A 13,122-nucleotide genomic window follows, 5' to 3' on the forward strand; every position below is an offset into this window, starting at 1 on the left:
AACTGGATTCAGCAAACAGGAAGTAGGTAGAATATAGAAATATTTCATGTTTTGGAAATAGTTTGTATATGTTTAAAAAAAAAAAAATCCCCAAACAAATTAGATCAGTAAATTCCATTTGAAACGCAGTACCAAACGTTCTTATTTTTAACTTAGACTTAAGACATAAGAGTAATTAGACATCATTTTACAATTCAACTTTTTGGGGTTTTTTGGCTTTTTAGGGATGCAGCCATGGCATATGGAGGTTCCCAGCCTAGGGGTCCAATCAGAACTACAGCTGCCAGCCTACACAACGCCAGATCCTTAACCCACTGAGTGAGGCCAGGGATCGAACCCGAAACCTCATGGTTGCTAGTCGGATTTGTTTCTGCTGCACCATGACAGGAACTCCTACAATTCAACTTCTTAAGCAGAGGTAATCTCTAATTCTTAAAAATCCTTAGTAAGATTAACAGCATACCTTTCTGCATTTGTAGCAGACATAATATGCATATCTATTCATGGCATAGCCAGCAGGGTCATTATAAAACCTCACACCAGGAGTGGTGATGGCTTCGCTCTTATGCAGACCTTCATATTCCAATCTCATTAGAGCTTTTCTTCTGACATCCTCATAGAGTTCTTTTATTGGATCAAGCAGATCTTTTAACACTGTATGGTTTATTTTGTTCTGAAATTAAAAAAAAAAGAACATTCTTTAATAGAATCATCTACTTATTAAAAAATTCAACAAAGTGTGCACCTAGAGCTGTCAAGTTGTGTGCTAGTTGATAACCAAAATTTTCGAAATAAAAATCATTTAAAAATAATCCTGTAAGTCCTCAAAGCCTATGCTTCCTCAAGAGCAGGGTAAGTGGGGGCAAGTAGGGCGCAGAACATGAAAATTCCATTGTATTAGCTCCACATTCCTGAGTCTGAAATGTATCTCCTGCTGCCTTAGCTGTTCTGGGAATAAAAGGTTACCTTGCTACTCCCTGTGCATGTGTGCTCTGGTTCCTTGGGGATGGGGTAGAATGTTAGGTAATAGAAATGAACAAGTAGTATTTTCTACACCACTTTCACGTATCATTTCCTAAATGTGACTTTTCTTTTTCTTTTTTTTTTTGTCTTTTTGCCTTTTCTAGGGCTGCTCCCGTGGCATATGAAGGTTCCCAGGCTAGGGGTCTAATTAGAGCTATAGCTGCTGGCCTATGCCACAGCCATAGTAACTCGGGATCTGAGCCATGTCTGCGACCTACACCACAGCTGACAGCAATGCTGGATCCTTAACCCACTGAGCAAGGCCAGGGATCGAACCTGCAACCTCATGGTTCCTAGTCAGATTCGTTAACCACTGCGCCACGATGGGAACTCCTAAATGTGACTTTTCTTTGTGGCATCAAATGAGAAGGGACAGAAATACTATAATCTTTTTAAATATTGCCCAGCCTAAGCAAGGACTGTGCTAAGTCTTTCCATGTTATACCCTATACACTAGTCTGTAAGTACATACTTTTTTTTTTCCTTTTGGGCTGTGCCTTTGGCATGTGAAAGTTCCCATACCAGGGACTGAACCCATGTCACAGCAGTGACCTGAGCCACTAGAGTGACAATGCTGGATCCTTAACCTGATGCACCATAAGGGAACTCCTCCAAGTACATTCTTAAACAAACATTTTTTGTTAAACATTATTAGCTTGCCAAAACAACTTGCAAAATTTGCTTACTATCTTTGCAGAGCTGTGTCAAGATGTTACAGATTTTCTCCTTGTTTTATCTGAGTTCTAAAAGAAGCTGTCCTAATGGCACTTAAAGTTCAGGTGTGGAAGCTCCCTGTAGTGCTGTGGGTTAAGGATCCAATGTTTCCACAACTGTGGTGCAGACTGCAACTGTGGTGCATGTTTGATCCCTTCCCTGGCCTGGGAAGCCACGGGTGTGGCAAAAAAAAAAAAAAAAAAAAAAAAAAAAAAAAAAATTCAGGTTTCACTCTTTAATGGCAGGTATCAGTACCTACGTGTACCACAGGCTGATTCTCGTCTTTGCAGTCACTCACTGCCATGTCGGTCACATGATCTGAAATCAGTGGGTCTGAAAGCAGTGATGCATGCCTTTCAATGTGACCTGACATCTAGATGAATCTTCTGATGTTTAATCAGCTTTTAATGGGCAATTATTGTTTTGAAATGCATTATAATAGATAGGGAGATCCTATTCTACTCTCATCTAGGTACCACCTAGATGAAGAGAGCAGACCCAGTTGGAAGCTGGTGGTAAAAAGTGAGGACACCAAAAGATGCTGATACATGTTTATTTTGAAAGATGAAAGATGAAGATAAAGATGAAAATAAGTAGCAAGTAAATAATCTCTGATTTTTTCCCCCATACCTTGCAAATAGGACAAGATATAAATCCAAATGTTATCCTTGGTCCAAGCCATCTATTTTCCAAAACTCGTCGACAGCACTGTAAGTGGAATACGTGACTACAATCCAGCTTAAATGAAGAAGAGAGAAGGATATAAGCAGACGTAATAACAATAAACATGTGAGAAAATGGCAGAGTACTCAAAGTGCTACTTAAAACAAGTCAGAGAAAAATCTAGAAATTCAGTGCAACAAAATTTCAGCACTTTTCTACTATTCGTTGGATGTTAATGAACCAGGTTTTCAGCTTCTCCCAATATTTACCATTCATATATGAATGCTACCTTAGAGAGAGTATGCTAGGTTAGGGAGAAATGTGAAATTATTCACATTTTTGGTATCTCGCTGAAAGAAGAGGAACTACTGATTTACAGATTAAGATTTATTTTCGAGGATGTTCATTATCTTGGAATCATAAGAACCGAAAATGCAACTAAACAACTGGTAAGCATTAAATAAACTTATTTATTAGCAAATTGTAACTTCTATAATATTACTAATATTACAGCTGTATGATGTACATTATGTATAGAGGTATGGGTCATTATGCATAAATCGATTACATTGTGCTATAAAACACCATGCTGGATTCTGGAAATTAAGAAGAGAAAAGCTACTGGATAATTTAATTTTTTCTCCCTTTTGCACACTTGACACCTTCAATTGATTAAATGGACTCACACAAATCTTAAATTAAAGCTCAGCAACAAAAGTGAGATAACATAAAGAGACAGAATTTGCTCTTCAATAAACCGGTAGATATTCACAGGATATTTTCTCCCAGGGGTGTAAGATAGAGTCAATCACTGTGTATTTGACAAGTATATTTGTATTTCCTTTTTAAAAATCCAGGCGCATTTAATACTTTAAAAGTAAAGACAACCTGAATGGCAGGTGCTGCTGAGAGCGCTTCGGTGAAACAGATCATGCACATGTCGTCAGCGTCTTGCTTCAGAGTCGAGGCGTTTTTATCACAGCCGTGTAGGCAGGGCAGACAGTGCTCTTCGTTTTTAACGCCTCCACATGGATGGCCACAAGGATGCGTCTTACTACAGGCTATCTTAGCATATTCCTGTTAAAGGTGAATCACAATGGCACAGGGAAAAAAAGGGCAGACATTTACATCCATTATATTAAAACACTTTGCCATGAGAAATAGATATTTAGGCCAAGTAACCATGAAGTGATTTCGATTCGTTGTTTGAATATAATAGACTTATTAACGAAATTTTTCTTTCAATGTGTTTTAAAATTATTTCGCTCCACATAAAGGGAATGCTGATTAAAAAGTGAACTGCAATTTCCATCTGTTATCATGCACAGCTATGAAGAAAAAAAATTTGTTGACATATAATCATGCAATCAACACCTGCCCCCCTGCCAAAATAAATAAAAATACAGGTGTCTTTCATTATCTGTGCACTATCCAAATTCTTGTTAACTAAACTGATGAATCAACAAATATTTGGATAGCATGGAATGTGTACAGATATTCAGGATCAAAGAACTTTCAGATACTAAAAGTTTAAGGAAAAAAGTGGATAAAATATGTAAAAGGCAAAGGAAATGCAGGCCATAGATTTTCACCTTCTTCCAGCACAAAAGTAAATGTTAAATATATGTGGTGGTGGTAATTGGAAAGTGCACAAAAAGAATCTGACTTAGGTTTGAGAGTCTTATTGGATCCGTTCTCAGCTTTCATGAAGCAATTACCTCTTGGCAAGGGTAATGCACTAATTTAGAAAACAAAACTGATGCTGAGCTCAGACTCTATTTATATGAAGTGACAGTGTCATGAGGGAACACATGCAATTTCTTACTGTGATGGCCTAACTACACACACACCTGGCAATCTGCATCTGAACAAACACTGCCCACAGCCGACAACTCCGTTCCACTCCTGGAGCCACAGAAACGGCACGCTTCTGAGCTACTTGTGGTGGGTTTGCCTAGGTTCAAGCAGAAAAAGAAAAATCCTCCCTAAGAATATGTTTTCCATGTGTTTTAATATAACTAATGGGAAAAAAAACAAAGCAAGCAGACCAGATTTGTATCAGTTGCTATCACTGAGAAATTGGCGTGGCAGTTTTACAGCTGAAGGGTTGTAAACTGCCCTAATTACAAAGTAAATAATCACATACAGAAAAGGATAAGAAACTAAAGAGCTGCCTGAAACCAAATACATTATTAAGTGATTTATTTGTACTTTTTCAGTAAATAGAAATAGACAAGGCTGCTAGTCAGGACAGCAGGTCAAGCAGCTACGGTAATAAGCCCTTCACTACGAAAGCACAATACCAGATAAAACCTAACAACAAAAATTAAATAAATATAAAAATACAGAGAGGAAAGGGGAATCATTTCCACGGTGACAATATCACAAGGCTTAGGAGAAAATCTATCATCAGAGAAGATGAAACATGAAAAATAGAATTAGTCCCACCCAAAGAACTAAAGATAAAAGCCGTTTGAAAAGAAATTTAAATATGTTTGAAAGAAAGAACAGAACAGGAGTTCCCATCGTGGCTCAGGGGTTGGTGACTCAAACTAGGAACCATGAGGTTGTGGGTTCGATCCCCAGCCTTGCTTAGCAAGTTAAGGATCTGGCATTAACGTGAGCTGTGGTGTAGGCTGCAGACGTGGCTTGGATCCTGCACTGCTGTGGTTCTGGCGTAGGCCAGTGGCTACAGCTCTGATTCGACCCCTAGCCTGGGAACCTTCATATGCCGTGGGAGCAGCCCTAGAAATGGCAAAAAGACAAAAAAAAAAAAAAAAAGAACAGAACAGAATTATAAAACAAAGACAAAACAAAAGGAAAAAGCTCAAGATTTGAAAAATACACACCAAGCTCATCTTAAAACACAGATACAAAAATTCTCAATATAATTGAATTTAGTAATATTTACAGAAAATTCCTTTTAAAAAGGATAGTTGATGTCATGAATACAATGATGTTTCAAACATCAGAACATTTATTAATGTAACATACAGCATGGAGGGATTACAGGAGAAAAAAAAAATCAGCTGTGAGAAAAGACCATGATCTTGGACTATGAAAAGTTACTCATATTTAGAGTTAAGTCTGTCAGGTTTACACCTAACTCCAAAATCAGAAATTTGTATCAGTCAGACAGATGGCAAGACTACAGAGGTGTTGAAAACTGAGAATTTGTAAGATTCAATGTAACTTTCAGCCAGACTTTAGAAATGTACCAAAATGATAAACGCATGTTTTGGAGATAAAAGGACTTGCCCAAGGTCACACAGCTAGTGGCAAACCAGCTTTCCTGACTCTTAGTCCAACTTTCTACCGCAGAACACTCAACATTGTCTAGTAAATCTAAAAGCAGAGATGTGATCAATATGTCATAATCACTTGAGAATACATTCCAAATCGCTCACATCAATAATGCAACTAAACATCTAGCTCATCAGTGGGGATGGTTCGAACTCTTTTTTAAGGCATGGTTCGACCTTAAATCCTTTTACCTGTGTGTTCTCGGAATTCCACCATTGCCTTCATTGTCTTAGAATCTGCCAGTGCCATCAACCAGAACAACTTGGTTCTACCACAACCTTCATGAAGGTCAACCTTTATGGCCTCTTCTTCTTCTTTGAAGACCTATTAAAGAAAAGGGAAAAATAAATTTATCATTTTGAAAGAGGAAGTGTAAGATTCAATTATTCAATATGAGAACAGCTTTTATTTACTAAGCATGCTAAGAAGTTTCAGGTATTTCCAGACTTTTCTTTAATCTTTCCAACAGCCCTACTTTTATAAATGTGGAAAATGAGTCTCAGAGAGGTTAAATGACTTGCTTGGTCTACACAGTTGATAGATGAGACAGTTGGGAACTCCACCCAAGTCTTTGATTCCGAAGTCCATTTGTCCATTTTTTAATTTATTTCAGAATTTACTGAATATATTTTATGTTCCAGATACTGTCCTGTGTGTAAGTACAGAAATCTTCACCTGTCTTTGATGAGTTTTGGTTCGCCGATGAAGATGAAGGAATCTGTCACAGTCAGTACATAAGTTTCCACATACATTGCATAAAATGATTGCTGCAGTTTCACCGTCATCATGGTTATCACACATGGGCTAGAACAAGACATTTCTACATGTTATAACAGATTAATGAGAAAGTCTTATTTATTTATTTATTTAATTTCTTATTTATTTTATTTTATTTTTTTTCACATCTGTAGTTGTATAATGATCATCATAATCCAATTTCACAGGATTTCCATCGCACAACCTAAGCACATTCCCCTACCCTCCAAACTGTCTTCTCCGGACCATAAGTTTTTCAATGTCTGTGAGTCAGCATCTGTTCTGCAAAGAAATTCAGTCTGTCCTTTTTTCAGATTCCACATGTCAGTGAAAGCATTTGATGTTGGTGTCTCATTGTATGGCTGACTTCACTTAGCATAATTTCTAGGTCCATCCATGGAGAAAGTCTTAAATACTCAAAAATTGAATGTCATTTATATACAATAGGAACAGACTGTTACTCTGAACTCCATGAAGAATTTAGAATCTGAACATAAGACAGAATTACGGCAAGTGTACTTAAATATAAAAAGCCCTCAAAATCCCCAATTCAACGATTCACGTGCTATGTGGGTTCAATAATTAATAAAATTAATATACTTTTCTTACAGACTTAGATTTCTCCCATTATATTCAAATGTTCTGTATGCTAAACAGATAATTCATTTTAAAAACATGAATGCTGGTAAGAAAATGTTGAAAGAACCTATTTAAAGTTTTCCTTTCCAGTGAACCTAGGGACACCTATCAACTCACTTTGAGTACATTTGTGAATAAACGGTATATCATGTTGCTCTCTTTACTGCTTTATTTCTGTCTTACTCGAAGATTGATTACATTTTGGTATAAAATCTAGATTTGAAGCAGTCTGGCTAAAAGCAAATCTTGATATGATGCAAACATGACTCAGAAAAGAAGGGAAAATTTTTTTGTTGTTCTTTTAGGGATGCACCTGTGGCATATGGAAGCTCCCAGCCTAGGGGTCAAGTTTCAACTGTAGCTGCCGGCCTAAACCACAGCTACAGCAACACCAGATCCAAACCACGTCTGTGACCTACACCAGAGCTCACATCAATGCCAGATCCTTAATCCACTGAGTGAGGCTAGAGAGCAAACACATGTCCTCATGGATACTAGTCAGATTCGTTACTGCTGAGCCACAACCAGGAACTCTGAAAAGTTTTTTTTTATGCAATTAAATTCCTTAATACACTATGAAGAGCGGATCCTATGTGAAATATACTTCTGACCTGAATTGGGTGATGAGACACAATATTTTCAATAGTTCCACTAACTGAGTTTTGACATGCAGAATGTTTTTTTAAGGCTAAGCTAAAGCTTAATATAAAGAAAAGCAAGACACATTTTTAAGAAATCATTCTGATCTTACCATTTGTTTTTGTTGTCCATCCTTTCCCATCCATCTCCCGGATGACAGACGATCTACGTGGTCCTGGTCAAGAACGCACAGTGATGCCAGAGCAAGCCAGAGCTGTCGACGGGAAAGGCCGTTTGGTTACGATTTACAAAATATGGACTACCATGGCTCAGTGGCTGCTAGGTGGACTTGAAAAAAATGCAGATCCCCAGTGGCACTCAAGCCTCTGGACGTGGTGCCAGGCACGCATGCCCACTGCTGTGTGTGCCATGCACACAGCAGGCATGCAAATATGCACTGATTGAATGACTGCTGCTCTGATGAACCATTCTGTTGTCTACCTGACATAAAATTATCCCTTACTGGTCAACTATGTAAACAATACTTTGATACATAAATTTACATATTTAATGTACCAATGCCTTCTCCAAGTTTTATATTTAGTGTTATCTGCTTGAGGCACTGAATTCCAAGGAGGGTGGTCAGATGTGCACAGTCCCATGAGGATGGGTAGTAACAGTCCCTCTGAGGTTTCGAGATGCCCCTCATGGCCTAAGCACTAGGCTTGGTACACTTTGTCAGAAGTAAGTAAATGTCCACAAGCTTTAGAAAACTGTCCTCAAAAATAGTTTAAAACTTTCTGAGGGTAAGCTTCATGTTTATATAGAATGGCATATTCCTTCATTATTGAAAACCGGAAAATTATTTAACGGTCTCAAACTCAGAGAAATGCATGTGAGTGTCACTGGATATAATAATAAGAGGGGGGAAAATAGGGAAGGAGAAACTGGAGGCGAATTAAAGTGGGCAAGGAGAAGGGGAGAGCCATCTGGAGGAGCGTGGGCGGCTAGGAAAGGGCGGCTCGCAGAACAGCTGCCCAGAGCCACGTGCACTGGCAACACCGTACCCGCTGGCTTCTTCTGCCCAAGGGAAATGCAGTGTATCTTCTCTTTCAGAATTCTGAGGATAAATTTTGGCAATTTTTACTAGGCTTTACTTCCTCTTTAATGCTGTCACACTGTCCCACTTCAAGGAAATTTCAAGTCTCTTTTGGGAGTATATGGGACATGAAATTTGGTAGGTTAAAATTTACAACTGATCAGAGTTCCCGTCATGGCTCAGGGGTTAACAAACCTGACTAGGAACCATGAGGTTGCAGGTTCGATTCCTGGCCTTGCTCAGTGGGTTAGGGATCCGGTGTTGCTGTGAGCTGTGGTGTAGGTTGCAGAGGTGGCTCGGATCCCGAGTTGCTGTGGCTCTGGTGTAGGCCAGCGGCTACGGCTCTGATTAGACCCCTAGCCTGGAATCTCCATATGCCGCTAGTGTGGCCCAAGAAATGACAAAAAGCCCAAAAAAAAAAAAAAAAAAAATTTACAACTGATGTCTCACCTGAAGAATGCAAAATCACTTCCTAAAAGATTCTGCCCCACCCTGCCCTAGGGACACATTCGCTGTTTTTTTTTTTTTTTTAAAAGGACCTACATATTCAGTAAGTAGGTTATTGGGCTCAACTTTTGGGCAACTGAGCTACCACAGACGAAGCAGGAGAGGCTTCATCTCTGAAGGACCTTCAGTCTATCATAGCTTAATGCTGATACTAAAATTAGAGTAAATACATCATTAAAAAGACAACACACTGACATAAGGGCAATTTAGCCTTTTCTAACCAGTATATTCTTAGCTGATAAAGAACACATAAGAGTGAATATTAACAACACCATGCTTAGTTTAGAATTCAAAAAGCCCTTCATAACTTTTTTTTCTCTTTTTATAGCCGTACCTGTGGCATATGGAAGTTCCTGGGTCAGGGATTGGACTGGAGCTGCAGCTGCAATCTATACCACAGCCATTCAGGCAAAACTGAATTTAAGCCACATCTATGCCGAAGCTTCTGGCAACACCAGATTCTTAACCCACCGAGCAAGGCCAGGGATCAAACCTGCGTCCTTACAGAGACAACGTCAGGTCCTAGACCTGCTGAGCCACTATGGGAACTCCCATCCTTTTTCGACAAATATAATATTTGGTAGAAAAAAGTGTTAAGATTAAGCTAAGCTTATTGATTTAAGTTTGTTCAAACCTATTACAAAAAAAGAACATGCAATAATATAGAGAAAATGAGAATAAACCTACCCTAGTAGTTGCAATGCATCTCACCGGAGATCTAAATTCTTCCTCCATCTTGGTCAAGGCAATGATGGTTTCTGCAATGGCATTTTTTGTCACCCGGGACCATGCTTCTGACAGATGACCCTAATGAGCAGTACAGAAGGATTTAATAAGCAACATAAGAAATGTATAATCAAAATTCTCTTATCATCTCTTGCCAAAAGGAAAGATTTATTTGCTAGTGGAATTTTATTTTATTTACTTATTTATTTATTTTTAGAGTCACACCTGAGGCATATGGAGGTTCCGAGGCTAGGGGTCAAATCAGAGCTTCAGCTGCCGGCCTAGACCCCAGCCACAGCAACACAGGATCCGAGCCACATCTGTGACCTACACCACAGCTCACAGCAGTGCTGGATCCTTAACCCATTGAGCGAGGCCAGGGATCAAATCCACCTCCTCATGGATATTAGCTGGGTTTGTTACTGCTGAGCTACAAGGGGAACTACTGCTAGTGGAATTTTACTTTATTTTTTGTCTTTTTTTTTGCCTTTTTCTAGAGCCACTCCTGTGGCACATGGAGGTTCCCAGGCTAGAGGTTGAATTGGAGCTGTAGTCGGTGGCCTATACCACAGCCACAGCAATGGGGGATCCGAACTGCATCTGCAACCTACACCACAGCTCACAGCACCTCTGGATCCCTAACCCACTGAGCAAGGCCAGGAATCGAACCCACAACCTCGTGGTTCCTAGTTGGATTCGTTAACCACTGAGCCATGACGGGAACTCTGCTAGTGGAATTTTAGATCAAAGGGTATACTTTAAAATAAAAGTCCTATACAACTGTATGAAGAATTTAACTTCTTTTCACTATTTTGATGATTCAAAAGAAAAGTAAAACTTTAGGTTCTCAATACACTTTTCCTATAGAGTTCAAGGGTATTTCATCTCTCATTTAGATGGAAACAGAAATACTGAAGTATCTATCAGTGAGATATTGTGTATGTGTTTGTGTATGTGTGTGTCTGGCCGAGCTTGCAGCATGCAGAAATTCCTGGGCCAGGGGTGGAACTTGTGCCAAAGCAGGAACCAGAGCCACAGCAGTAACAATGCTGGATCCTTAACTTGCTCAGCCACCAGGGAATTCCAAAAAATTCTGATCCCGAAATCCTTTTATTTAACATGAAATTCATATAGCTAAGCTAACTGCTTTAAAGAGCTCAAATGTGTTCAAATTATGACTACTTTAATTTGCTAACCTGATTTTTACTGAACACCAACATGTAACTACTACAGAATTTAGGTATTCCTAAACATCCTTCCTAAATAGTTTCATCCAGTGGACATACTCAGAAAGCCCGTCTGAGCACTGAAAAAATTCTCAATTCCTCTGATTGAGGAAAGAGCCATGCTGTTGGGTAAAGTGACAGAGAGAACCTCGAACTTCCGCAGAACATCCTTTCTCCTCTCACAGCCACATGCTATCAATCCTTAAAGGGACAGTTCCATGTCACATTCCCACTCCTCCAAAACGCCTGCCAGCCTGCTACTTGTCAGGACCCAATCAGCCACAGTGTCTCCCCTCCTCAGGCTGGACTCCTGCCAATGGGGTGGCACGTGAGGAAACGAACACGGAGCAACCAGTGAGAGCCGGGCACCCTGAGCACTAACTCCCCCTTTCCACACCCCCACATCTCCCCGCAAAGCCGGCATCCAGAGACAGCAGCACTGGACAGTCGTAAACCACGAGAACTGAGGACAATGAGAAACCTTCCCTCTGAAAAGCCCCTTTTTCCTTTAGCCTTTTGGATTCAGGCTGCTTTTTTTTAGGATTCGAAGAGTATACTTTCCATTTTAAGTTTTAAAGTCTTGAAAGACTTACGTAATAATTCTCAGTAAATTAACTGGGAGGCTTGAAATGAACGGTTTACACAAAGGGCAAATTTATCACCAACTGCAAAGACAAGTTGGTGCGATAGTGAACCTACAAAAAAGCCTGTATACAAAGCCAAGTATGGCGAATGTTTCTCTCCCATCGATGCAGTAGAATAATTCCTACTTGTTTCGTTAACCAAGTTTCTATTGCGCTTCACTGACACAAGGATCAGGAGAATGGGAACTTACTGCAGCCATATCCTTAATAAGCTTAATGATGATCTCCGAGATCTGAGTAGGAGTTGAACCCTTCATCCACCAATGACTTTCACCTCGTCGAATATAACTACAAAGAAAAATCTCAGTGATAATTACAAATGAGTAAGAGGAAAAGTGTTATTTCAGCATGCAACATTTCAATTTTTTTATTAAATTACAGCAGCATTTTAATTCTTAAAATGATACAATCAGGGCATTTTAAAAGAAAGTTAATCAAAACCTAACTCATAATCTATCTCTTCAACCCCAAGAAAGTAGTTATTCTGATATGAGTTCCCTTTCAAATATCTCATTGTTTATATATTATCTTTGCATGTATCTTCTAGAACAGGACTATTTAAAATATATCCAATATATCCAAAGACCACAAACTCTTTGGGCATACTCCTGTTTCTTTCAGCTGGACTTTTTTTTTCCCTCTGGCAAGGCTATCCAGATGAACGAGGAGATATGCATTCTGGTGCTATTTGCTTTGACTAGCATTATTCCAGATGTCTCTACCTTTCTGCTGTTATACATACTGCAATGATAAACATCTCTGTATATACACCTGGCACATATATGAACATTTTTGAGAGAAATGGTTCTATGAAAGTAGAATTGGCAGGTCAAAGGATACGCATATTTCAAATACAAAGATACATTATCAAGCTGACAGCCCAAAAGACTGCAGCAATTTACATTAACATTTACATCGATGTCATAAAAAAGTGCCTATTTTTTTTCATAATGCTACCAATGAAAAGGTATTTTACTATTTTTTAATCTATATTTCCCTGATCACCAAAAAAGTATCTTTTCATTTATTTATTGGCATTTGTAATTTTTCTCCTCTCAACTGTTGGTTCTTGTCACTTATTTTTGTATCAGTTGTTTGTCTTTCATTGATTTCTAGTCATTCTTCTAATATTATGATAGTAATTTATTGTCTATTATATAAATATTAAATTTTTTTTTCAAATAAGTTTGTATTTTAAAACATTTTGATAGTACTGTCTTCTTTATGTAGCTAAATCTGTGAG

At 38.7% G+C, this 13,122-nt stretch overlaps 1 protein-coding gene across 21 annotated transcripts in view; it reads right to left on the reverse strand.

Moving 5' to 3' along the window:
* The window catches only part of MYCBP2 (MYC binding protein 2, E3 ubiquitin protein ligase), a 268,897-nt gene that overhangs the window by 10,638 nt on the left and 245,137 nt on the right, over nt 1-13,122 (reverse strand). For all 21 annotated transcript variants that reach the window (XM_021065752.1, XM_021065749.1, XM_021065733.1 and 18 more), the window contains 9 exons: nt 12,071-12,167; nt 9,971-10,090; nt 7,850-7,951; nt 6,379-6,507; nt 5,895-6,027; nt 4,251-4,354; nt 3,289-3,477; nt 2,368-2,475; nt 464-673 (listed from right to left, as the gene is read on the reverse strand). In XM_021065752.1, coding sequence (XP_020921411.1) covers nt 464-673; nt 2,368-2,475; nt 3,289-3,477; nt 4,251-4,354; nt 5,895-6,027; nt 6,379-6,507; nt 7,850-7,951; nt 9,971-10,090; nt 12,071-12,167 — 1,192 coding nt within the window. The remainder of the gene's footprint in view (nt 1-463; nt 674-2,367; nt 2,476-3,288; nt 3,478-4,250; nt 4,355-5,894; nt 6,028-6,378; nt 6,508-7,849; nt 7,952-9,970; nt 10,091-12,070; nt 12,168-13,122) is intronic.

Source organism: Sus scrofa, chromosome 11 (assembly GCF_000003025.6).
Source record: "Sus scrofa isolate TJ Tabasco breed Duroc chromosome 11, Sscrofa11.1, whole genome shotgun sequence".
Lineage (NCBI taxonomy): Eukaryota > Metazoa > Chordata > Mammalia > Artiodactyla > Suidae > Sus > Sus scrofa.